Below are 27,481 nucleotides of genomic sequence, written 5' to 3' on the forward strand. Positions count from 1 at the left end.
GGTCAGTTGGACCAAGCTCGAGACGGCCGTCACTTGCTACGTTGTAGAAGTTGTATTTTTTTTTTTTAAGAATAGTGTTATTATTTTAATCTTTATTATTTTCAGCACACATTTCAAGTATATGTCATTCAAATTTTTGATATAAAAATCTGTTTGAAATGTGATAAAATTGGGGATCATTTTCTTTCCATTTTTACTTTATTTATACGACTGTCTGTCCTTTAATATTTGTCTAAAAATCTCGTTTGATTATATAGATGAGATAAAATTTTTATAAATAATAATAAAATATTTAAGTTAAAATGAGATAATTTATAAAAGGAAAATTATAGTATGCCTCATCGTTTTGACCGCTCATGTATTTAATTTTTTTACTTAATGGTTAAAAAATTGACTGTTAGTAATATTAATATATTTTTTATTTTTTTAAAATGTTTAGATTTTTAAAAAAGTTTCAAAAAGAAAAAAGGAAAATTTTTTTAAAAAATGGGATTTAGCCTAGGGTCACGCCCAGTGGTAATTATTGAGCGGCACCCTAGCAGTACCCTTTGTAAAATTGTGTATGTTTAGATAGTGAAATGAGATAAAATGATTTTAATTTTTTAGAGATTTGATAAAGTAGTGGATCTCACCGATGATTGAAAAATGTTTTTAATTATTGAGTAATAGTTATGAATATATTAAAAATAAATAATATCTATTATTAATTTAAAAATCCATAAACATATTTAAATCTCAAAATATATTTTTTGTAGTTGGCTGAAATTATTCAATATTCCCATAAATATCAATTTATTTGTTAAAAGATATTGTTCTAATTATGACCTATTTATTATTTTATATATTAGAAAATTCGAAATATTTTATTCTGATTATATATATTAGAATAAAATTAATTATTATAATAGATAATTATATATATTAAAAATGTGATAGTTGTTCTTTTCCCAACAAGGGAAAGGGAAGGCGTGAAGGAGAACATGTGGGTTGTCATAAGGCTCGGTCGGCTTTACTAAAACAAAAAATCTACTCAATTTCTTACTATTCACACAACCTCCACACTCCACATTATTTTTAATTTTTATTATTTTTTTCTTTTATTAAATATTTATTATATGAATAATGAATAAAAAATTTGAAATAATTTAAAAAGAATAAACTCAAAAAAAAAATTTTAAAAAATATTAAAAATTTAAAAAATTTAAAAAAATGTAGAGTGTGGAGTGTGATGGAGGTTGTGTAGCAAAGCTCTAAAAAATTTGATTTTAGCAACAAATTAATAATAATAAAATTTTATTATTATTTTGTCTCAAATATACACAAGTCAATGTGAGAATTTCGCTTGAATGACAAAGTGGTTATGCAAAAGAAGTAATTTTACATATACATATGCATATACATATACCAATGCTAATACTCTAAGTCTATCTATAGTCTACAGATACAGATGAATTATAAAACTTGATGGTTGAGCATTTGGATACACAGATAAAACAATCGTACAACTAAAATGAGATAATTTGTATCTTATTCGTGTGTCAAAACCGGACCTTATTTAACATGTTTAGCTTATAACAATATTTTTCCCCATCCAAAATAAAATATCTAACTTTTATTTCAAGGAGGCTTGTATAGGGTGGGGAAGCAGAGAGATCATCTCAATCATAAAGAAATAGAGTAATAATCAATGGAAAATTATTAACCCACCAAGACATTCTTTCCATAAATTCTACCGATTCGATTTTTTTTTTTGTTACTTAAAAATTAAAGAAGTATTTTTTAATAAATTTAAGATTTTTTTATTTTTTTAAAAATAATTAAAGTGATTTAAAAGCACAAAATATATATATATATATATATATATTTTACAGTTATCGGTGGAAACCGTCGGCACACTCCCGGTGGCTCTAGCGTCCCCATGATCAATATTTGCTTTCTCATTCTCATGTGTAGTTCAATCAAAAAAGCAATCGGAGTCGGTGAACAAAGGTGTCCATGGAGGCAACGGGAAGAGATAGGTCGCCCTGTTAAAAAAGGAAAATATTATTTTGACATCTCATTTTAAAACTATACATATTTTAATTTTTTTTAAAAATATTTTTTTTATTTAATAGTTAAGAAATAACTATTAATATATATATATATTTATATTTTTAAAAAATATTTTAAAATGATAAAAAAATAAAAAAATGAATTTATGCTTAACACCATGGCATCAATGCTGGACAGAGACTAGGCTGACTAGCACTACTCGTTAAAAAATGATGAGTTTACATCTACTTTGAAAACTTCCCTAGTACGTGAAATGGGTCATTGTTTCGAGGTCACATTCAAATATGGAATTTTATTTTTACTGTCCAAAGCAAAATTATAATACCGTTCGTGAGGAAAGAAAATGATCTGTAAAATCATACCGTTGCACCTACTAAATTAACATTTATTAAAATTCACATAAAATCAGCCCTGACGGATCTACAGAGGCAACAGAGCTTTTATTTCGGCACTAAACTTTTACGATATTAAACTTCGACACGTATAAAATTGTAATTCCCTATATGTAGTTCCATTTTCAAGCGCGCAGCTGGCTTAACCAACATCGCCACAATAAAGTGTATTTTTTGCGACATTTCGGCTTACAGACGGAGAGGATCTCATATTTCCGTCCACACTGCAGCGAGTAAAACTCGTAGCAAAATTTTTATTGCAGCGACTTTTGTTGCCGCAGAAAATTGACATTCTTCTAGTGTTAGATAAGTCATTAACTTAGGTCTGATTTGAAAAGTGACACTATCTCAATTCATCTCATTTCATTATCACAATTTTATAAAACTTTCAAATAAAATACAATAAAAAATTTAATTTTTTCAAATTGCAAAATAAAATTAATATTAAAAATAATATTCTAATATTATTTTATTCAACTTTCATTTTATCTCATCTCAATTAACTGTCCAAACAAGGCTTTAATTAAACTTGGTTGTTGCAATCACAATATCTTATAATTAACCAAACTATATGAGGATATTAAATTAGAGAATTATAAATACACTAAGGTTAACAGATACTACCAATAAATAAATGGATATTAATTTTATATATATATATATATATGGCCTTCTTTAATTTGGGGGCAGCTCATGAATAATTAAAATAGCTATCATCAGGGTTTTGTGGTCCATTAATGTCATTTGCATGTACGTGTTGAATAGTCCCTGCATCTCTGCGTTAATGCAAAACCCTGGCCGGGTAGATGAGTATAGTTGGGGAAGTTCTTTGTTACTAAATGCTTGACATGATTAATAATTTTTACTGCATTATGCCTTCTTCTTCCATCATTGTCTTAATTTGCAATAAACTCGAATATTCATGGCCTCCTTTGGAGGGGGAAAAATAAAATCTATCTAATTAAATTGCCTAAATAACTGAATACATCTATCATTAACGATCTTTATCTTGATGCTGCATCATAATTCCGAGTTTAATATAATAGGTGAGCTAGCTCAATCATGGAAATTAGATCCGGATGATATATATATATATATATACAATTGACTATTATTAATGTTCCCTATTTGACATCTTTTATATTTCTATATATAAATATAATTACCCTTAATAACTCATGAAGTACAACCATATTTAAATTTCATGAATTGATCAGTAGTTTACGGATGAATTCAGTCATGAAGTCAATATATAAGGAAAAATATTGTTTTTCATCATGGACTTGATCATCATCATCAGTCACACTAACTGCATATATATATGGTGTACGTGTTATATTTTAGATAATAATCTTGATCTAAAAAATTGAATTATAAAGTTAAAAGTGTGTCGTACTGATAATACTAATGATCTGATAATAAAATCAAGTAAGGGTAAAAATCGACACATGCGGTTCGGTTTCAATCTAAAACTGAAACTGAACCTGCAAGTAATTTTATACATGTATAAAACTGGTTGATCAAGGAGGAGAAAATCTGCGATAGTATACTTAATTTGTACCTGACAGCGTTATATCACGAGAATGGCACATCCTTAGCTTAAAAGAGAATTAATGACTTTGCAATCTAAAAATAAACAAATTAAAGATTGAAAAAATCGAAGAGTCCTTAGCTTAAAAGACAATTAACTTTGCAATCTAAAAATAAAAAATAAATTAAAGATTGAAAAATTCGAAAAGTCCTTTTTTCGTGCTGATCATGAGGTTTGGTGCACATAATAGATTTCAAATTCATCAGTTTTTGCATGCATGTCATTATGCTAAATATAGCGTGCATGCATGGGAAGTACCGCCACGCACCCATGATTTGTACTCGATCGGCTTATAAATAACCCAGACGCCGTTCTACGTTAATTAAGTGATGGTTCGGATAATGAGACGAGGTAATATAATTTTAAATAAATTAAATAAAATATTATTTTTTAATATTAATATTATTTTAAATTTTAAAAAAATTAAATTATTTATTATATTTTGTATAAAAATTTGATGAAGTTATAATGAAGATGAAATATGTTGAAAGTATTTCTATATATATCTAAAAGATGACCTTATCAAATGAAGATCCATCATTCTCTAAAATAAAAATCAGCACAAATAAAATAGATCACAGCAAAATGACAGACAAAATTAACAAACAAAGGGAGAGAAAGAAAGAGAATAAAAAAAGGAGAGAAAGTAGGTGGCAAAGAAAGATAAATTTGCAGCAGTAATAGCATTAGGAATTTTGTAAATATTGATTATTTGTATTTTGAAATTTGTTATTAATCTCTCTAGCTAGTTTTATCAAATTAAACACTTATTCGTCTCCAGCTGGGTGTTATCTTAAACCATATTGCAACTACTCGACATTGCATATATGTAGACCTTGACCGATTTCAAGTATTAAATAATTCCTGATTAATATATATATACTTTATGTTCTTCAATTATTGGAGAATTTACACTACTTTGCGCCAAGATCACTAAAATTAATACATTATGCCTCAAATTATCAAAATTTTTATTTTTTTCAGAATTCAACAGGCTGTTATATTTGTTTAGTGATTGATAGTTGGAAGCTAGGCATGCAAAATGTATCACTTTTGGATGACTCTTGGTATAAAATGAAAGACTCCCAATAATAATTTAATGACGCAATATATAGTCCTCCCAATTATATATTTTTCCGTTTGGATACAGAAATAGTTTCATCATCTTATTTCATCAAATTCATATACAAAATAAAATAAACAATTCAATTTTTTTAAATATAAAAATAATAATATTATTAAAAAAATAATATTCTAATAATAATTTATTCAAATTTTATCTAAAACCATCTCATCTCGTCTCACTATCTCAACGGTGCCTAAATTTCACTTCCAATTTACAGTACTGTAAATGCCTTTCTATATGAAGCTAGGTTAGCTAGGTGCAAATTAAAAAACGAACAAAAATCAGTTTAATTATTTGGTCTAACTTAATTGTAGGTGCATGTGCAATTAATGTATGCAGTAGTAGTACGTGCACATGAAATGTAATCGTGTGAGGTATTCATGCAATTTATATACCAATTAGGGTGTAAGTTTAGCCAAATTATGTAGAAAATCCAGATTGGTATGTGACACATTAAATATTTTGTATTTTTTGTTTCTAACAGTTAACAATTGTACGTACGTTACAATTATCACGATCAAATTTGGACGGTATATATGTTCCCTAGCTCTTTAATACAGTATAAAATGCCACGCTTCATGTCAATCAATTCAAAGATTTATTTATATAGCCACCCCACTTGTTTCCCAATTAGCTATGCTTTATGGATAGTAAAATGAGGTCCGAATTGATTAACATGCCTAAAAAGAAGCTGGTAATATGCTCATGGCTACGAGAATCCCGTATTTCCTGCTACAGCTTAACTTTCCATACATTTTCTCACAAAACTTTCTTTATCAAACTATTATAATTAATAGAACATAATCCTTTTTTAAGAAATTTGAGGAGACGAACACCAAATTTCTGAGTATTTCTCACGATGAAAGTGATTATTAATTTAAGAGAAACTATTCAATTTTTATGATACGTATATGGTACAAGGGACCTCATATGATCGTTTGATAATAATAAATAATAATAAAAAAACTAATAATATGGTATACTTTTTAAATGGTATCTTTCTCTCTTCTCATGCGTTTTAGTTTTGTGGACTTCGATATTATGGATATATGCACTGTATTTATATATCTTCAAATTGGGTTAAGTGCTTAGAAGAAAAAGTTAATGAAAATATAAAGCTCTTTTTCTTTTTTTAGCTATTGCATAGCTTTAAAGATGAGAACGAGTACAGATATAATAAAATTATATAAAATAAAATTATAAATTCATGTAAATTTATGAAATTTATTAGATGTATTTTATAATTTGACGTATCATATCAAGTTATATTAATTTATAAATTTAATTATATGTAATACTTTTGTAGTTAAAATATTTTTTTTAAAAAAATTAATAACAGTGAAAATTGCAGGGAGAAAAAATTTTAATATGGAAAATTTGAGGAAAAATCGGTGGTGATGCAATGTCATAAAATCAGCAAGTCTAGACTCTGGGTCAGATGCACGGGTAGAATCGGTTGCGTTCACACCTAAGTATGGCCTCGCCAAGACAAAGGGCAACAAATGCAGAACCATGCGCGCGTGTGCATCCGCGTGGAATTAGTGTAGGGCGGATATCACGAACCAAGAGTCAGAACGCGGGCTCCACAAACCCCCCGAGTCTTCTCTTAATACTCTTATTATATATATTTCTTCTAATCAAAGATAGCATAATTCTAGAAGGGGCTTTGAGAAACTTGTGCATGGAGGGGAGAAGTGTTGATTCAGTAGAGTTCTGGGGTTGGATTCGATCGAGGCTTTAAAAAGTTTTTTTTTTTGGCTCAAACGAATACAATAACTGAACCCTTTGACTCTTTGGTTTCCTCTCTGTCTTTCAGTTTTGTAAGTCAGCTCCCAACCTTTTTTTTAATTATATTTTTGTAACACAATTGTTTATTAGTTTGGATATGCATTTTCTGTGTCTTTTTCTATTCCACAGATCCCAGAGAGCGAGCGAGACAGAGGTAGAGAGAGAGAGGATCTGAAAATCTATTACATGGCTGCATAACAGGACCCTCCTTGTCTTTTTGCTTGGCTCGCTGTCAAACTCATATCGTACCCTATTTTCCGTACTGGGTTTGGTTTGCAACTTTCTCTGTATCTTCCTTCATACTATTTTTTTCATTTCTGATCATAGATTCAGAGGTAAGAGAGAGAGAGAGAGAGAGAGAGAGAGAAGGGGGGGGGGGTTGGTTTTGGAAACTTGGAAGCTGTTTGGGGGTCAACAGGTCTTTTTGTTTAGATTTGGTATCATGGCAATGAAAAGTCAGATATAGTGTGGATGTGAAATAAGCTTTTCACCTTTTTGTGTTTGTCTTCTTCTTTCTCCGACTTTAAGCCCTTTTCGATTTTCTACTTTCTGGGCCGCGTCCTCTACTGACAAATAATAAGTCAAGATGATCCGGAAAAAGGTGGAAACCTAGGGTTTATTTTCATCCCTGTTTTTCAGAGATTTTCTGCTGTGAATATGCATGTGTGTGTGAGAGAGCCGAGAGGCGTGAGAGCTGGAGATTAGGAAAGGAAAAAAATAAGGGTTTCCCTTGTCTTGTTCTTCTTTCTTTTTTTATACATGTGAAACCGATTTTCTAGAGAGAGAGAGAGGGATTGAGTCATGCGAGGGCGTTGACAATGAAACAGCTTTTTTGTTTCTGTTTCTGCTGAGAGTTTATAATTGTCAGTCTTAGCTCATCTGGGATAAGGTCAAAAAATATAAGAACAAAATAAAACCTAAGCACACCCTTGTGAAAGTGATAGTGACTATGCCTTAATAACCTGTGGAGGAAGAGTTGGAAAAATATAGGAAGAGAGACAGAAACACCGAGGGTTTATTTTCTCTTTCTTTTTCTTTGTGATGGGCCTTGGGGGTTTGATCAGCGGTGCTAGTGGCGGTAGTAGTGGTGGAGGGGTTGCAAGAGTTGTGGCTGATATTGCTCCACACCGCATTGCTCAGCCACCCCTTCCCACTCCTATTCCCAGGTCAAAGCACAGTTCCTCTACCCATACTCTCTCCATCGTATGCCTCATTTCCCTCTCCCTCATCTGCCTCATTTCGCTCCCCCTTTCAGTGGACATTATTCTTCTCGATTCATGTTTTACTTGGTTACATTTCTTTTATTTTCTGCTTATTCTTCTTGTTCTTAATATTTGTTTACTTATGGTATTTTTGTGCAGCCAAGGAAAATGGAGGGTCATGGGGAGATGGGTCTAATTGGGGAAAAAATTGATACTGGTTTGATGGTGAGGATGCGGGATGATGAGTATGAGAGCAGGTCAGGGAGTGATAATGTTGAAGGCGCATCAGGTGATGATCTGGACGCAGGTGATGACCAACGGCCGAAGAAGAAGAAGTACCATAGACACACACCACATCAGATTCAAGAGCTTGAAGCGTATGATTTTTCATATGTATGCATTGCTATTCGAGTTCTTAGTTCAATATGATTAGGTGTTTGATGGTAGTTTTTTTTTTTTTTTTTGTTATTTTGGTTTTAGTTTTTTTAAGGAATGCCCCCATCCTGATGAGAAACAAAGATTGGAACTAAGCAGGAGGCTTGGCTTGGAAACCAAGCAAGTCAAATTTTGGTTTCAAAATAGGCGAACCCAAATGAAGGTATATCGGTATCTCGCTTTTAATCTATACTATTGTGTAGTTTTTGTCCAATGTAATGTGTATCACTAACTTACGGAAATGAAATTTGTTAATTTGAATCAGACCCAATTGGAACGACATGAAAACCTGATGCTTAAACAAGACAATGATAAGCTTAAAGCTGAGAATGATATAATGCGTGGTGCTATGGCAAACCCAATATGCAACAACTGTGGTGGTCCTGCCATTCCAGGCCAAATATCATTTGAGGAGCACCAACTTAGGATTGATAATGCTCGATTGAAGGACGAATTAAACCGTATATGTGCTTTGGCAAACAAATTCTTGGGGAGACCTCTCTCGTCCTTGCCCGCTCCCATGCTTCTCTCAAGCTCAAACTCCGGTTTGGAGCTTGCTGTAGGAAGAAATGGGATTGGTGGTTTAAGCTCTATAGGCACGTCGTTGCACATGGGACTTGATCTGGGTGATGGGGTTTTGAGTACTTCTTCTGCAATGCCTCTAATTAAGCCTCCTATGGGCTTGATGGGCAATGAAGTTCCAGTTGATAGATCAATGTTTATAGATCTTGCTTTGTTGGCTATGGATGAATTAATTAAGATGGCCCAGACAGATAGTCCCCTTTGGATCAAAAGCTTGGATGGAGGGAAGGAAACACTGAACTATGAGGAGTACAAACGGACTTTTTCTCCTTGTATTGGCTCAAAACCCGCTGGTTTTGTAACTGAGGCTACAAGGGATACTGGGATGGTAATAATCGACAGCTTGGCACTTGTGGAGACATTGATGGACACAGTATGCTCTCTAACCCTTTGTGCCTACATGGAGCCTTCAGTGATTATATTGGAATACTTTGCTAACTGAATGAATTTTCTTGTTGTTTTGTTGCAATAGCAACATATAAATGAACTTTTACTATAGGAAGAAATTAATTTTCTTTTTCAGAATTGTATGGTTCAGGCTGAACATGGATTGGAGCTAGAAGTCCTTAAATCAAGCAAGTCTTGATGTTTAAGACTAAGTATTGCTTTTATTTGCTTTTCTTTCAAATAGGGTCGGTGGAAAGATATGTTTCCGTGCATGGTTGCTAGAGCTGCCACAATTGATTGGATATCAACTGGCTCGGCTGGAATCAGAAATGGAGCTCTACAAGTGGTATGTTTCTAATCTGTTCATTTTTGTTTCCTTTCTCATGCTGCTGAACTGGAACTCATTAAGTTCTTACCTTATAGATGCATGCTGAGCTTCAAGTTCTTTCACCATTGGTCTCTGTTCGTCAATTGAAGTTCCTCCGGTTTTGCAAGCAGCAGGCAGAGGGTGTCTGGGCTGTAGTTGATGTTTCTCTGGACATTAGCCAAGAAGGTACAAATGTACAACCTTTTGTGAACTGTAGGAAGCTTCCTTCTGGCTTTGTTGTGCAAGATCTGCCCAATGGTTACTCCAAGGTAATTTTAGATGTAGATTATTCTTTTGTTATGTTGTTACATGCATTCTTCTGTTCTCTTTTGTTTATTGTGCTTTAACACGATGGTGTATTATCCCTTATGCGTAGTGAGTGAGATTACTAAAACGATTCCATTTATAGGATTTAGTGGGCACTTCAACAAGGTGGAACTATCTGGCACTTGGACTCCCCTTCCCAACCCACCTTGACTTGTGCTTTCCAAGGATTCATTTTTGTTAACTAATTAAAAATTTGCCAGCTTTGATGGTTATGCTGTTTATGAAATATAGAGGGTTTACCTAAGAATCTGAACCTTTTTTAGTATTTTACTGAGGAAGATGCTTGCTCAGTATGATTATTTTATAGTATTCAAACTTCAATGCTGAGATTTTTTTTTCCAATGCTCAGATCTCTCGTGGTCTTTACTTGATTAGTATACTGCTATTCTTAGAGATGAGGAAAACTGGGGCACTAATCAAAGTTTAATATTAGTGTAGGCCACTTATGTTTTTTTAACATCTTGAATATATGATATTTATCATCTGTATGTGCAGGTAACCTTGGAACTTTCAATTCTTTCTCCTATAAACAATATATTTGTTGCTTCTATTCCACTCTGTGTTATATTTATTCCCATGAGGCTGTGACCTGGATCTAGTCTTATATTGTTGTATATTGAAGCCCACAGTGTGATAATGGCTTTCATTATCTTAATAAACTTGTAACGTCCCTTTTAACAATGAATATAATTCCATTAAGCCTTCTTGTGAAGGTTTTAGCTAGAATTTTGTATTGTCTAGGAAGTATTTTGTCCTTATCTTGCTGACATTGCTGCTTGGTTTTTGACTTTTCTCTTCATCCCTGGTGTATACCTTTATATTGCAAAATTAATCTATGATTGTCTTGGATTTCATTTCAATCCTCAAGATATTTATCATCTTCACTCTCAACTTTTTTTTAACATATTTCCTTCCCTTTACATTTCCTCCTTCACTCACATAGCAGATTTTTTTGGTTAACATTTCTTCTAGATTGAGATTATATTGTAATTGTTTTTGCTCAAGAATGCAATTCTATGGGTCTATTTGGCAAGTTCAAAACACTTGCCAGTATAGTGCATCATCTGGTTGACAAATATGGCAGGAACAAAGTCAAAGTTGGTACTCAAGTTATTTAGATGGAATACGTTTATTCTTTCTATGGACTATAGGCTTTCCAGCCCTTGTTGCTATGAAAAAGGGCCACGGATTAAGGGTGCAGCTAGTTCAGTAGTTTGTCACTGAAGTTCTAGTTTTGGCAGTGACCTTCGTCTAGTTTAAGTATTTCAATGAGTTCAAATATTATCTTCACCATCCTACCCAGGTTCCCCATCTTCCTTAATACCTTCTGTTATATATAATACTTTACAGAAATACATGTAGTTGGAAAAGAATGTAATCATACCTGTTAAAAGAACCTGTTCCCCAAGGCTAACTGAAAGACAACACGGTCTTACAAGCTTTGTGGAGTAATATATTCACCTCGATGATTCGTTCTGAAAATTTATTAATTATTTTCTGTTGAGAGAAATGTATTCTCTTGACCTTGTGTTTGTTTTGTGAGCAAATGGGTTCTGATACATGGTAGACGCATGAAAATGTAGGTTACCTGGGTAGAACATTCAGAATATGATGAGAGTTGTATCCACCAACTCTACCGGTCATTTATTAGTGCTGGCATGGGTTTTGGTGCACAGAGGTGGGTTGCCACCCTCCAAAGGCGGTGTGAGTTCCTGGCAATCCTTATGTCATCTAGCATTCCTAATGAAGATCAGACAGGTCTTTTTTGCTACCCCTAATTATTCTTTGCAGATAAGTTTAGTTTGGTTGCACATTCTGATACATACCATGCGCTCTTCAGCAGTGATTAGTTCAGCTGGTAGGAGCAGCATGTTAAAGCTGGCACAGCGCATGACTGATAACTTCTGTTCTGGAGTTTGTGCTTCAACGGCTCGCAATTGGGATAATCTCCATGTTGGAAATGTGGGTGAAGACGTGAGGGTCATGACGAGGAAGAATCTGGACGACCCTGGTGAGCCTCCTGGTATCGTGTTGAGTGCTGCAACTTCTGTTTGGATTCCTGTAGCACAGCCAAGACTCTTTGATTTCTTGCGAGATGACCGGTTGAGGAGTGAGTGGGACATTTTATCCACTGGCAGGCCAATACAAGAGATGGTCCATATTGCCAAAGGCCATAAACAAGGCAACTGTGTTTCACTCCTACGTGGTAGTGTGAGTGCTCTTTTTCTACACGTGCTCTAAAATAATCAGCATGGCTTAGTAATTTGGATAATTTTAATTTCTCCTAATCATTTACATATTTACATTCCTTTCTACTCTCCTGCATGCCTATGTTTTTGTGCGACTTTGCAGCCAACAAATGCAAATGAGAACAACATGCTGATACTGCAAGAGACGTGGTCAGATGCCTCCGGTTCAGTGGTTGTTTATGCACCAGTTGACATACCATCTATAAATGTGGTGATGGGGGGTGGAGATTCTGCCTATGTGGCTCTCTTACCATCGGGATTTGCAATTCTTCCTGATGAGCCATCTAGCTATGGCGGGCCCCACAATTTCAATAGGACAATGGTCAAAGCAGGAGATAATGGCACTGATGGAGGTGGATGCTTACTCACAGTTGGATTTCAGATTTTACTGGATAGCCAGCCAACTGCCAAGCTAACTGTGGAGTCGGTTGAGACAGTTAACAATCTCATCTCCTGCACAATTCAGAAGATTAAAGCAGCTCTTAAAGTAACCTAATTGTGATGATTGGTTAGTATACTGTTGTTTACCTTGTCTTTTTCTTCTATGAAAAGCAAAATTTCGTGTATGAAGAAATGTAGGGGATAGAAAATTGATACTAAAGGAAGAGAAGGTTGAGATTAAAATTCTCTTAATGGGTTTCGAGTCAAGAACGAACCGCAGCTAGGGGAATTTTGCTGTCTGACTAGCAAGAAGACTTTTGGTCATTCTGCTTGGGGGTGAAAAAATATAGCGAGTTGGGAACGGTGGTTCGGGCATTGACTCGATGGATCCATGAGGGTTGATCAGATTTCTCTTTTTGTCAAAGCTGTTTGTTGTTACTAAATTCATCTATAGAGGTAAAAAGAGTTTGATAGTGGAGAGGACGTATGGTTCACTGGTTGCTTTGTTTTTCGTTCTCACTTCCAGTCTAAATCGTAGGGTCAATTTTCGCGAATCATATTAATGTTTGAATCAAAAGTTTTCGGATATTTAACGTTAGAATGCCCATCTGATTGAAATGTACTCTGTATGTGTTCCGCTACAATTAGAAGTGCCGCTCAGCTGTAAAAACAAGTTCAAAAGGTTTGTAAAAAAATGAGAATGCATGTATTTTGTGAAAATCTTCCGAAACCCCAGTAATCTAGTTAACATGATCAAGTGCCATAAGCATTTGCTACACCCATGTTAAACTCCTACTGTACCGTTGAATCTAATATAGTGGGGAGAGATGAGAGAGGGAGAGAGAGAGAGAGAGAGATTAGCTGTGGGGTAAAGAAATAGAATGATCGAATGGGGTTCTTCCTTCGTACGTATTCATTTCATCTAATAGTTGACAGGAAATCTTCGTGGAACTAACGTTATCATTATGAGAAATGATAATTATAGTCGTGAGTGTGTAAATATTGTATATATTTACCAAAATGAATAAATATAAGATTTATATGAAAAGAAAATTAATTTTTTAATAGTAGACTTTACAATTTTTCAAAGCGACTCACAGCGTTTGTCATGATTGTATATAGTATTACTCTTATTCGTCTTCGCTAATGTCTGTGGAGCAATGAAAACAATTAAATGCATTTGTTTGCTGAGAAGCTGCAAATTAACCATTTCTGAGGAGTTTACCAAGTAGAAGAGTTTGCTAATTACGTTGAGATTAGTTAGATTTGCCATTAAGCTTTTTAACAACATATAATACGAACGACAGAAGTCGTGCTGCCATAATGTGAACAAATGGGCAGTTATTGGTGCAGCTTCCAACTAATCGCATCTTAAGAGGAACCATTTGGATAATACAGTTTATAATTACACCCGACAATGGCCTACAAAAATGTTTGATTTGTTCAACAATCTGCATCTCCGTTATTAAATAACCCATGCAATCCATGCATGCCTTGAATTAGGAATATTTTTTTTCTTTTTTTTTTTTTTGGTAGATAAATTAATATAAAAAATTATTTAAATTAGTAAAATTAAATTAAGTGATCTCTTTATTGTGGATTATATTATAATTATATTTATGATGTTAATAGTTACTAACATAATTTATCATATGATATATTACTTATTTGATAACATATATTATTTAGTATCTTATATGGTCAATAGTAATACATTAGATAAAAATTATATAATTAATTTATATAATTATTATATAAAATAATATACTATATATATAATATTTAGATTTTTTTTTATGTAAAATCACTTTCCAGAGCCGGACCAAAAACCAAATTTTGTCAAAAAGTAGGTTCGAAACCGACCAAACTCCACACACACACGGTCGAGTAAAGAAGGATGCGGTGCATTGGCATTGGTTTATCTATATGCAAATGCAAACATATATTTATATAATTAGACCATTAAATTAATTACATTTGATTATATATATAAATAATTTTATATGCAAATGCAAACATATATTTATATAATTAGACCATTAAATTAATTACATTTGATTATATATATAAATAATTTCATAATTATGAACAATATTAATACATCTTTACAGATGTACTGTTTATTCTATAAATGCTATTTTTTTTTTCTCTCCCATCCCACTCTCTCTCTCTCTCTCGACACCAACGAGATTCTTTTTCCCGAGAGCTACTTTCACTTTCCTCCTCCCTCCCTCGACTCGAACAGAAGCTGGAATCTCTCTAAAAAACTGAAGCAGCTCTCTCTCATGACGGCTCTCTCTCACAACAGATCTTGTGACGCTGTTGATGGATCTCCTTTTGCTTTCACACGGAGAGATTCTGCTTCGTTCCTCTCTCTCTTCTTCCTATTTTGGATCACTGCTAGCAGGAGGGCTTCTAATTTTAAGGAAGTGATTCAATCGGCCCTCTTTTTACATCCATCTTAGGTGCGTTTTACTCAAAGATCAGCATTCACCTCAATGTTTTGCATCATTAATGCTAGGGTTTCGCTTCGAGTTTCTCTGCAAGTTTTGCTTTCTCGTACCTTCATTAACAATTTATTTTTCTAGTGTTTTATTGTTTGGAGTCTAAATATCAGTTTTCGAAGTTGTTAGGAACAGTTGGATTTTGACTTTCTAGTAGCTTCACTATTTTTTTGTAAGCTGGATCGATAAAAAATGGATGGAAAGGATGTAGAACTTTTCTCATGTAAGACTCGACTTGGACTATATAACAAACCCATTTGATGGTAGATTGAGATTTGCTGTGAATCCTTGGGATTTTTTCATTTTTCTCAAAATTCATGTTCTGTTTTCGAGTTTTGCTGTGAACCCTTGCAAACATATTTGAGATTTGTTGTGAACCCTTGAGATTTTTTCATTTTTCTCGAAATTCTTGTTCTGTTTTCGAGTTTTTCTGTGAACCCTTGTGAACATAGTATTCACATATAGTAGAATTGAACTTCAAAATTTTTTCTCAATAAGTAGGCTAATGTGAATTTCAAGAGGAAAAAAAAGATGTGTAAAGCTCCTTTAATTGAAATGATACTTTAATGATGTTTCTCAACAAATGACGTTTTGTAATAAATTTGTTTGGGTTCATGTTACTACAATGATAGTTAAATGATGTTTTAAGTTGAAATGATAAATTTGTTTCGGTTCATGTTACTGCAATGATAATAAATTTAATTGAAATGGTACTTTAATGATGTTTTAAGTTTTAACCATCATGACTCATGATACTTTAATTTGGTTCAAATGTTACTTTGGCTTTTATGTTAAATCCTTCGTTAATCACTCATAAAAAACAACGCTTATAATGTGCAATGATGTATTATCTATAATGTTTTATGCTTTGAGGTTTAGTTAATTGGCTTGGATTATAATCTTTTAGGTCCTCTGCTGTTTGGAAATTGTTTGGCCTGCTTTAAATGGCTTGGACTTGCTGTTAGGAAACTGTTTTTAATCTTCTGTTTTAATTGGTCTTCTGTTTTGAATTGAGGTTTCTCAGTTGCTGTTTTGAAGATGTTTGATTGTAATTTACTGTTTGTATTGCTAATCCTCTGTTATAATTGATGAGGATAAATGGCGATGTGACTATGAGTAATATAATGGTACTGTTGAAGAATGAACACTTTGTCCTTCAATACAGTGGTACTGATTAATGCGCTGTTTTAATTGGCAATGCCGCAATGTGACTATGAGCAATACAATGGTACCGTTTAATGTGTTGTTTTAGTAACATTTTGTCCTTCAATATTTTGTTGAAGGATGAACTCTTTAATTGATGAGGATCCATTCTTCACCACACTGTCGGGAAGTGGTGAGGGTGATATTAACAATCCCCCTATGGATAGTGCAAATGTTGATGTCTAACCGACACAACCCCAACGGGAAACTAGGGCACCTAAACAAAAATCTCAGCGGCGTGTGTCATTTGCTATAGAGGAAGATACTCTTCTCGTTTCAGATTGGCTTAACATTAGTATAGACTCCATACAGGGACTGACCAAACCTCCACACAATTGTGGAGTAGAATCTATGATTACTACAACACCTATAAAAAAACCTAACAGCCCAAAACGGTCTATACCCTCTTTGATAAATCTGTAGTCAAACATTAAAAAATGCGTCAATAAATTTTGTGGTTCCATATCCCAAGTTGAATGAATGCATCCAAGCAGTGCGACCTAGCTAGACAAGGTATAATGGTTTTTTCAATGTTTTATTGTTGTAATTATTAAGTATTTTCAATGATAGAGCGTATTGATTCTGGAATTATTTTGTAGATTGATAAGGCAAAATCTTTGTACTGAGAGACCTAAAAAACTAACTTCAACATGAAACATTGTTTGAATATTTTGAGACACCAACTGAAATGGCAAGCGCACATGGAACTCATAAGAAGAAAAGATAATGTGTCACGTTCAGGTATTACTCCAAACTCTATACGATTAGGGGAAGACATGGAAAATGTGCCCGTGAATTGTGAGAGACCTCCGGGTAAGAAGGCTGAAAAAGAAAGAGAGAAACAAATAAAAGATAAGATAAGACAAGTTAATGAGTTTAATGAGGCCTTAAAGCACATGTGTGATGATAGATAGACTTATATGGTTGAGAGAAAAGAAGCAATAATGAAGACGAACAATGATAGATTTGAGTTACTACTTCTTATGAAGAGAAAACTTGATATGGAAATTAAGGCTGAGAATGATAGATCTGACTTAATAGCTTTTAAGAAGAGGAAAACTGATATGGAAATTATGAAATTGGATATTGATTCCACGAACTTTGTGCAGCAAGAGTATTTCCATAATTTTCAAATGGAAATCATTGAGGAACAAAGAAATAAGGCTATATGTCGTACATAGTTGTATGCTTGGTTTTGGGGTATTTTGTAATTGTTTTTGACTGTGTGGTAACATATTTTTTGTTGTGCTTGTGGGTTGGCTGGGTATTGTTTTTTGTACTGCTGGTTGCTAGTGATTTTGTTGGTGGTTGGTTGGTGGTGGAGTTGCTTCTAATATTGCTGGTGATTTTGTTGCTGGTTGATGGTGGTGGAGTTTTTGGTGATTTTGTTGCTGGTTGCTGTTTGCTCTACTGGAAATTGATGGATCTAACTTGTATCACATATAGTAACATGTAATGTAATGGGATGTCTATGATTTTGGTGTTGGAAATTTGTATTCTAGACAACTTGGAGGAATTGAATTAAGTGTATGAATTTGTATTAAGTTGATTTTGATACATGGAATTTGTATTAAGTTGATGATATAAAGTGTTTTATAGCAAAGGTTAATATTTGTTGATGAAATTGGTGTATATATAAAATTGGTGATTTTGATATATGAAATTGGTAATATTTCGATACATGAAATTGGTGTTTTTGAGTACAGGTTAATACATGAAATTTGTATTAAGGACATCTTATGTAGTGGGTGCTAATTACAATATATATAATTAATTTTAAAAAAACAATAATAGTAAAAAAAATATTTTATTATTATTTTAGCTCAAAGATGTATAATTTAATGTGAAATTTCTTCTTGAATGATAAAGACAATATCCAAAATGTGTGATTTTATATTTGCATACAGATAAACCAATGTAAATACTCTAAAAATTGATGCGATCTTCTAATTCAAATGATTACGGTAGATTACACAACGATAACTAGTATATGGAAACATTTTGATAAGCAAGAAATGATAAGGCTTTATTTAACTCTCTGGAATCTCTGGTGGAGAAGAAATCAGTTAGAATTTAGAAACATTTTGATAGATCTCCAGGCTGTGATACACAGAGTGAAACAAGTATAGCTGGATTTATTTAGAGATGAACCAAGACATGAGTATCAAGTCAGTGCAGAAAATAGAAGGATAGTTGCATGGGAATGTCCACCACAAGGTTTTGGTAAAGTTAACTGGGATCTGCCTGTTGATAAAAAAACATTATAAAATAGGAATAGGGGTAGTAGTAAGAGATGAAGTTGGTAACTTTCTAGCAACCTTGAGGAAAAAACAAGACTTAATGCCTGATCCTAATCTAGCAGAGGCCATAGCAGCAGGGATAGCAGTAAAATTTGGAATAGAATTGGGTATGAGGAATGTCATACTCGAAGGAGACTCCAAAACAGTGGTCAACGAACTCAATCTAAAGAATTAAAATGAAAGCTACTTTGGGATGATCATAAATGATACTCAAGCTACAATGACAAAGTTAGAAATATGTGTAGTCAGTCATGTAAACAGTGAGGGCAATTCTATTGCCCATAATCTAGCTAAAGCTGCTTTATATGTTTCAGATTACATAGTAGGCATGGAAGAAACATCAATGTTTTATCAGATCATGTAATACAACATGATATCAATGAAGGAAGTTGTTTCAAAAAAAAAAAAAAAACTATGACTAATTATTCTCTCCAATCCTATCCTCCGTGTTTTGTAATTTGATTTTCTATTTTTGTGAAGTTTTCCTTTCATGTTTTAAACCAAAAACCTAGGGGAGGGGATATCACATTTTATTATTATTTTTTTATATCTCTGTTGAATTAAACGGCATTTATATCAAATACTATTAGTCTATTAGAATTATTTATTTATAAACAAATAGTATAAAATATGGTGTCGTAAGAGGCGAAGATGAGTTGCTGCAGTCCCTAGTACCAATTAGTACTGTACTCTCTAATTTTTGACTCACTCCAGACAAGACTGACGTAAACAAGGCTCCAACATTGCTTGCTTCAGTCCCAAAGTGCCGCACTGCCGCTTTTCCAGCGCGAGTGAGGAGCCCACAGTCCCCAACCAAAATACAAAGGACAATGCTAGGCGCACTCCAAATATGTACCTTAGTTCAAACGAGTTTACTTATTTATTTATTTTAAATATTTTTAATTATAAAAAAATAAAATATAAATATATATTTACAAATTGTCATTTTTTTAACTATTTAAAAAATAAAAATATATGAATAAGTATATTTGATGAACATATTTAAAAATCATATTATCATTTTCTAAAGGAAATTGCTAGTTATTATTGGCGACTTTTTTTTTTAATTTATTTTCAACATTTTTTTAACATCTTTAATCTTTAAAAAAAAATAAAAAATTACACATCTTCATTAATGGTCACTTACTTGATTATTAAGTAAAGTTATAAGTTTACTTAAAAAAACATATAAACTTATAACTTTAGTTATAATTATTTTACAATTTTTATTTTTTTAATTGCGGGCAAAGCGATATAAAAAACGAGCACTGCTACATCTCCGAAAGTGTCCCGAACAGGCAAAAGTTTTTTTTTTATTTTATATATATTTTTAATCATCATAAATATTTTAAAAAAAATTAAAAAATTTATAATATCATTAAAAAATATGTTTTTTAATCATTCTATTAAAAAAAAAAAAAGGGTTCCATTCGGGACCCAAAGCATTCCTCATAAAAAAAATGACGTTTAAAAAAAAAATGTATTAAAATCTAATGCTCTAGTCCCTCTGCGTGAAAACTGAAAAGAAGGTAAAATTTGTTGTCTTTAGAGAGGAAATAGCTTTATTCCTGGTCCCTTGTCCTCCTGCCGTGTCCCTCAAAGGCTCAAACCACACCACCCAAGTCCAACTGCAGCAAAGATCCCAAGCATAGCACAAGAGACACAAGCAACCCAGTACACGCGCTCGCTCGCACACAGATGCCACGTCATATCTCCAGGTCGCCGCTAAATCCAAAACCTGTCGTGCCTCCCGTCGAATTTCTTATTTCCTGTCCATGAAATTGTTGTACGACGGTTGACCTAATATATTCGTTCCCATACAAAGCTCACATATACATACGCACTGACACACGCAAGTGAGAGACACAGATGGGTAATTCTTTTGGGTGTTCTGCAACCGGTGAGAGGCTGGTATCGGCCGCTCGAGACGGCGATTTGATCGAGGCCAAAATGCTATTGGATTGCAATCCATGCCTGGCCAAGTACTCCACCATCGGTGGCCTCAATTCCCCCCTCCATTTTGCTGCCGCCAAGGGCCACAACGAGGTCCTTTCCCTTTTTCTTTTTGCTATTTTCATCTCGCAGCTGCCTCCTTTTTCCCCTTTTCCCTGACCTTTGTTTTGGTATCCTATGGGGTTGGTGTGTGTTTGAAATTTGAATAGATTGTGGCGTTGTTGCTTGAGAATGGAGCAGATGCGAATTCGAGGAATTACTGTGGTCAGGTACAAGATTTGGTGGTTTTCTCATCTATGTTCTGTTTTATATTGCTGATTCTTTTTTAGATAACATTTGTTTTCGCATTTACGGTTTAGGTTTTCAGCGCATTTTCTGAGATGGGTATGGATGTTCTTAATTACATTTTAATTCGTTGGCTTTGATATAGTATTTGGAACAAGCAACGCTACTTTTCATCCTTGATTTTGCCATCCTCCACACTTGCTAGTTACTGTAAGTGATTAACATATAAAATTGCGCCACATAAACAGTGACCAGATATGACAAAATCAAGGATGAATATTATTTCTCATTTGGAATTGGAATTGGAAGCTTGGAATGAATTTGAGATTGAATTTGAATTTTCTTGTCGGAGACGCATAGATAATCCTGCTGTAAAAGGCCTTTTCCCCCCTTTCTGTGACCTGCCTAATTCAGTAATTAAGATTAGAAACGTTCAGTGCAAACGCTGATTTTTGAAAAACCAGTAGCTTGAATATGCTCTTCATGACTCAACATATTATTGGGTCTGTGTTGAATCTGATTGATTATTTTGATAAGTAAAATGAACAGTGTTAACCCTTAAGGGTTGGCTCAAGTGGTAAAGGCCTTGATCTTGACGGTATGCTCCCTCCAAGTCTAAGGTTTGAATTCTCTTGGGATAGGGGCCATCGGGCTAGGGGGAGTTCCCCTTGAATTATCTGAGGTACTCCTTGCCACGGGTTTGTGCACCCCCGAAATTAGTTGGGACTTTGTTCTCAGACACCCGGTGTCGATAAAAAAAAAAGTAAAATGAACAGTGTTGAATCTGATCGATAAGAGGATGTTGATAGGAAATGCTTCTGAATCAAAATTAAGAACTAATTCTGGCTGCCCCATAATCTAAACTGATATGATCAATAATGTCACTGATCTTGTAAAAATGACTTGGTGTAATTGACATGGCTCTTTATTTGCATTCGTATTTGAAGACGGCGTTGATGCAAGCTTGTAGATACGGGCACTGGGAAGTTGTGCAGACTCTTCTTCTTTATAGATGCAATGTGAGTTTTCGAAACTTCTGATTTTTATTAATTTCCTAGTATAATCTTAAGCCCATGGGCCTGGTCAAAGCTTCAATATGAGAGTGAGAAATTTTGTCCTTCAATTTTGCTCATTTCTGGTCATATTTATTGATCAATTGTTTTGAGCTATTTTTTTCAATTATTACAGGTTACAAGGGCGGATTATCTCAGTGGAAGGACTGCCCTCCACTTTGCAGCCGTCAGTGGTCATGCAAGATGTATAAGACTTGTAGTAGCTGACTTTGTTCAAATTGCTCCTAATGAAGCTCTACATGCACAGGCAGATGATGATCGAAGTGATGGCACAGATGTAAAGAATAAGTACGACCAAAGGTGTGAGGCTTTAACGAATTTATTAAATATGTAGATATTTCCTGGATTTACACCCGAAAGTGGTAGTAAAATATGTTTATTCTTGTTTGTAAAGATTTTGAATACTTGAACGATGTGAATTCCTGCTGGAAGAATTGTTGCATGGATATCTTGAATATAATTTTGTATTATTGCTTTTTGTTTCTACCCTTTCTCATGTCTGGTTCTGTATAACCTTCAGCATCTTTATTTTCCCTGCGGGTCAAGCTATCATCAGATAACATCTCTGCCTGGCCATGATGATTTTGGGTGGTATATAAAAGTCATCTGTACATTTTGTTCTTACCATTTATTTATTTATCCTGTGCAGTGCTTTGTCTAAGTTTGTAAATAAGGCAGCTGATGGTGGTATCACTGCTCTTCACATGGCTTCATTGAATGGGTATTTTGATTGCGTACGGCTCCTTCTTGACCTTCATGCCAATGTTTCGGCTGTAACATTTCATTATGGAACGTCCATGGATTTGATAGGTATGCTCTGTGCTGAAGTATGGCACCTTATATCTTTGATGGTTGCTTCTTGGTCACGCTTCAAACTGAAATTAGAACATCTTTCCAGGAGCTGGAAGCACTCCATTGCACTATGCTGCTTCTGGAGGAAATTTGAAATGTTGTCAGGCAAGATTTTTAACAGCCTTGTTGGTTACTTAATTTATGGTTTTTCTTGAATTTGAAATAATGGTGTTCTTTCTTCTTCAGATTCTCCTTGCAAGAGGCGCCAGTAGGATATCCTTGAATTGCAACGGGTATAATATCTGAACTGGGTCTTTGGGTGTGCAGTCTTAGTTTTAGTTACTCCATGTGACGAGATGATGAAAAAAAAAAAAATCCATGCGACATGAATAAAAGGATTTTATCTTTGAAAGAATTGCAATGGGTATAATATCTGAACTGGGTCTTTGGGTGTCCGGTCTTAGTATTAGTTACTCCATGTGACGAGTTCATAAAAAGAAAATAGAAAGAAAAAACTCCACGCGACATGAATAAATGAATTTCATCTTTTCTTTCAGGTGGCTTCCTATTGATGTTGCCAGGATGTGGGGGCGCCACTGGCTTGAACCACTGCTAGCACCCAATTCCAACTCGATATTACCGCCATTCCCTTCTTCTAATTATCCATCCTTGCCTCTCTTGAGTGTACTTAACATAGCAAGGTGATATTACAGTTAACATGCCTACAAATGCATCTCATGACTTTGAAAAAGTTTTACCTTATAAATGGTGTGAAAAAATTATGGAAGAATACTTTGGCTCTGGCTCGGATGTCACCCTGGGTATTCAGTGGGTTGCTGACTATGAGCCCATAGAACTTAAGGCATACACACTTAGAAGCAGTTTTTTGAGGAGTCTAGGGCACATCAGTGTTGAGACCGCAACATTGTAAATGGTGTAAGACTTGTTTTTCAATATTGAAACTAAGATCATGCATTGTGAATTCTATGCAGAGAGTGTGGATTAAAGTCCTCAACAACCTCCTCTGATGATGCTGATGTCTGTGCTGTCTGCTTGGAGAGAGCATGTTCTGTGGCTGCTGAAGGTCTGTTTCCTTCCTTTTGTCCACGGGCATTTGCACGGTCATATGCATGTTGCATAAGTAGATATTTTTACATCTCTAGTCTATACCTTAGTCTTTTTTTCCTGGTAATGTGCGAAATGATGGATGAGTGATCTTCTTCTTAAGATGGACGGTTGACTTGCCAAAAAATTACTGTCAAGGTTGGCTAACTTCAAGTCATCCTGCTGATTGTTAGTTTAGTCATGTGTAACAACAATTTGTGATCGAATCAGTGCCGTTGGGTTTTAGGAGGATTAAGGATTTAAAAAATATAAAATTGATCTGGTTGAAGCAGTGAGCACTAACTCTTCACAGCACAACCCCGTTTTTATTTTATGTTTGGTTGACAAGAAGTAGGAAAGTCAACTGAGATTGTAAAATACCTTTTCTGAGAGAGAGGAGGGAGAGAGGGAGAGGGTGGAGCTTGTCTTCCACTCTTCTTGGCTGCCAAACTCAGCATTATGCTATCACTTCCTAAGAAGGTCTAGCTATCAGCAGTGTACCTTCCACTACCATTTGTGACATTCATGATTGAGAGAAATGAGATATCTTTTTCCTGGTATGATTTTCTAAGTCTGTTTTTGGATTAATTATTGAAACATTGAAGCTTCATATGGAGTTCTTTCATTCCATGGAGTCATGTTAAACGGCTATGACAGTATTTATTCTCTATTCTCTGATAGGTAACACTTCCAATTACATGGTGTAGCACCTACACTTATTAATTGGTGTATGTATAATTTCAGGATGTGGGCATGAGCTTTGTGTAAAATGCGCACTCTATCTTTGCTCGACATGCAACATTCCTTCTGAATTAGTGGGACTGCCTGGCTCCATTCCCTGCCCTCTCTGTAGATATGGAATCATCTCTTTCGTCAAATTGCCTGTTTCCCCAGCAAAAGAAAATAAACTACAAACGTCCCTTGGCCTCTGTACCCCATGCATGCTTCACCCTCGTGATCCTGACTGTCAATCTCCAGTTCATACACCAGAGATCCGAAAGAATCGTGTGGCTTCAGTTTCTTCAGATCTTTTATGTCCTGTCACTTGTAGCCCGTTTCCTTCTGTTACAATTCCTTTATGTACCTGCAATGATGGTCCATGCCCATCATTTGAACCTCGAGAGGTGGAAACACAAGATGAGTCACCCCATCGCTTACAAGCAATATCAATGGACAATGATAAGATGGAAAGGCCAAGACTGGAGAGAACCAGTTGTTCAAGCCTGTTTTGGGGCAGAAGAAGCTGCAGCAGAGAGCATCAGTGCAACTCTGAAATAAATGCTTGACTAGTTTGGTTCGTGGACGGTCCATTCTTCTCTCCTCATGGATAACATTTTGTGTTGACAGCAGTGCAGTCCAAGGTCATCTTAGCTCACCTATCGCGAAACTGACTATTCATGAACCATGTACATCTGGTATTTATTCAGCTGGCTAAATGGCAACAGGTGGGTCACGCATCGTTGCATTTTGACGACATCCTGGATTGCTTTTTGAGATGATTGGAGTTGTCAACTTTGAGAATCTCTTAAAAGCCTAGAGTTTGAAGAGAGAGAGAGACGTAGTTTGAGTTATACAATATTTATCGAACATTTAATCATGTCTAGGAGATCATGCACACAGGCAGCAATATTGTAGCGCCCACACTAAATTTTTCTCCAATTTTAGGTCTAGAGAATCGTAATACGCATGTTTTGTATGTTTGGATTGTAATCGAGTGCAATTGAATGTCAGAAAGAACAATTAGTTTCTTTCCATAATGGTATTTTGTACAATATTCTTGTCCTAGATTTGATTTTGTCAATCTAGGAAATAAGGTGCATGGCGAAGAGCGGTTGACTCCATCATCTTCATGAGCTTTTCCTGTGTGGATTCGAATCTCTTTAAGACTCAAATTCTAATATATATGACTTAAAAACTTAAAAGTGGCTATAAACGACGTAAGCAGAAATGAACAGTATATAGTATTACAGTAATTAACAGAGAGAATAGTATGAACATGCTATAGTAATAAATAGTGTTGCAGTAATGAACAGTAATAAACAGTGCTAAAAAGTAAAATAAATGATAGAGTTTTATTAAATATTTTGAAGAGAGTAAAATTATATAAATAATTAGAGTTTTTAATATAATTTAAATCTCATAATATTCTTAATTAACTAAAATTATTTAAATAAAATAATTTTCTACCATTATAATAGTTTTAGAGTTTTCAAAATAGAAAAGACTTACTTTAATAATGAAAAAATGTGAGTGTAATATAGAAATAAAAGATTATGTATTTTTTCAGTGCTCCCTAGATCATTGAGTATTGTGATTGAATTCTACACAATTCATATATTTTGCCAATAAAACTATTGTTAAAATATTCAAAATCTTTTAATCTTCATATTACTCATATTACTGTAACGTTTTGTTATCATTATGATACTTGTTAAAATTTATTTTTCTGCTCTTGTGTATTAAATTATTCACTAATTAATTTTCTTTAAAATAACATATTATTTTTACACATCATATTTTAACATATTATATATATAAGTGCATGTTAGTCACCGCCTATATATTTGCTTTGTGAAAATCTGTAAGTAATCAATCCCCTTGAATTTCATTACCTTGCATTGGGGATGTGGACTCTCGTGATCATGTAGCATTGAAATTGGTGCTTTGTTCTTTTAGGTGTGGTTTTAACAATGAAATTAGATGAGATGATTTTAGATAAAAGTTAAAAATTGAATAAAATATTATTATAATATTAATTTTTAATATTATTATTATTTTGAGATTTGAAAAAATTGAATTATTTATTATATTTTATGTGAGAATTTAATAAAATAATGAGATTAGATGAAATATTTTTATTATCCAAATGGCCTAAACTTGGCAATTTCACCCCAGGATGTTGTTGGCATATTCTTTTACGAGAAGTCATATATATATATATATATATATGTATATATATCTATATAAAGTGCCTCCGGTCGGTGGGTTGCACACCACACACTTGATGTGGCGAACCCGATTCTTCTGTTAGAACTCATAGGAAAGTGGCCTTGGGCCATGCCTCAACACTGTCCTTGACATGCCAAGACAGCTCCACAGCCAGCCTACATGCGTGCCATGGCCCATGCCTTGACATGCATGAGGTGCCCAATGAGGCTACTGGCCTCGCACAGCCCAGCATGCGCATGCCTAGCGAGGTTAGTGACTACGTGTAGCCCAGCGCGCATGTTAGGGACCTCGGTCTAGTCCATAAACACTATATTGTCCTGGCCTTGGTTCTCCTTGTGACGACCGAATATCTTAGCCTTCTTGCTTGGTCTTTGAGCAATAATGGCACGTATGACGGCAATGATGGGTTCTTAAGTTGATGAAGGTATGGTATTTAGTG

At 34.2% G+C, this 27,481-nt stretch overlaps 2 protein-coding genes across 8 annotated transcripts; both read left to right on the forward strand.

Moving 5' to 3' along the window:
• The first annotated feature begins 6,835 nt into the window (after positions 1-6,835).
• LOC108998658 (homeobox-leucine zipper protein ROC5) lies at positions 6,836-13,357 on the forward strand. 7 transcript variants are annotated; one of them, XM_018975299.2, is made up of 10 exons: positions 6,836-6,981; positions 7,079-7,220; positions 8,311-8,528; positions 8,632-8,749; positions 8,852-9,541; positions 9,800-9,901; positions 9,979-10,191; positions 11,833-12,007; positions 12,090-12,460; positions 12,602-13,357. In XM_018975299.2, exons 3-10 carry the CDS (start codon positions 8,320-8,322, stop codon positions 12,992-12,994), a joined length of 2,271 nt encoding a protein of 756 aa, XP_018830844.1. In that variant the 5' UTR covers positions 6,836-6,981; positions 7,079-7,220; positions 8,311-8,319; the 3' UTR covers positions 12,995-13,357. The 7 variants fall into 7 exon arrangements, with proteins under 7 accessions (XP_018830844.1, XP_018830846.1, XP_035550761.1 ...); XM_018975301.2 differs by having other exon boundaries at positions 7,079-7,215; XM_035694868.1 differs by having other exon boundaries at positions 7,079-7,208.
• Positions 13,358-20,472: 7,115 nt separating this feature from the next.
• Positions 20,473-25,914, forward strand: LOC108998637 (E3 ubiquitin-protein ligase XBAT33-like). The gene is made up of 10 exons (XM_018975252.2): positions 20,473-20,932; positions 21,049-21,108; positions 22,072-22,143; positions 22,313-22,497; positions 22,847-23,007; positions 23,096-23,154; positions 23,236-23,282; positions 23,547-23,690; positions 23,982-24,073; positions 24,838-25,914. Exons 1-10 carry the CDS (start codon positions 20,756-20,758, stop codon positions 25,377-25,379), a joined length of 1,539 nt encoding a protein of 512 aa, XP_018830797.1. The 5' UTR covers positions 20,473-20,755; the 3' UTR covers positions 25,380-25,914.
• Positions 25,915-27,481: the final 1,567 nt, after the last annotated feature.

Source organism: Juglans regia, chromosome 1, assembly GCF_001411555.2.
Source record: "Juglans regia cultivar Chandler chromosome 1, Walnut 2.0, whole genome shotgun sequence".
Taxonomy (NCBI): domain Eukaryota; kingdom Viridiplantae; phylum Streptophyta; class Magnoliopsida; order Fagales; family Juglandaceae; genus Juglans; species Juglans regia.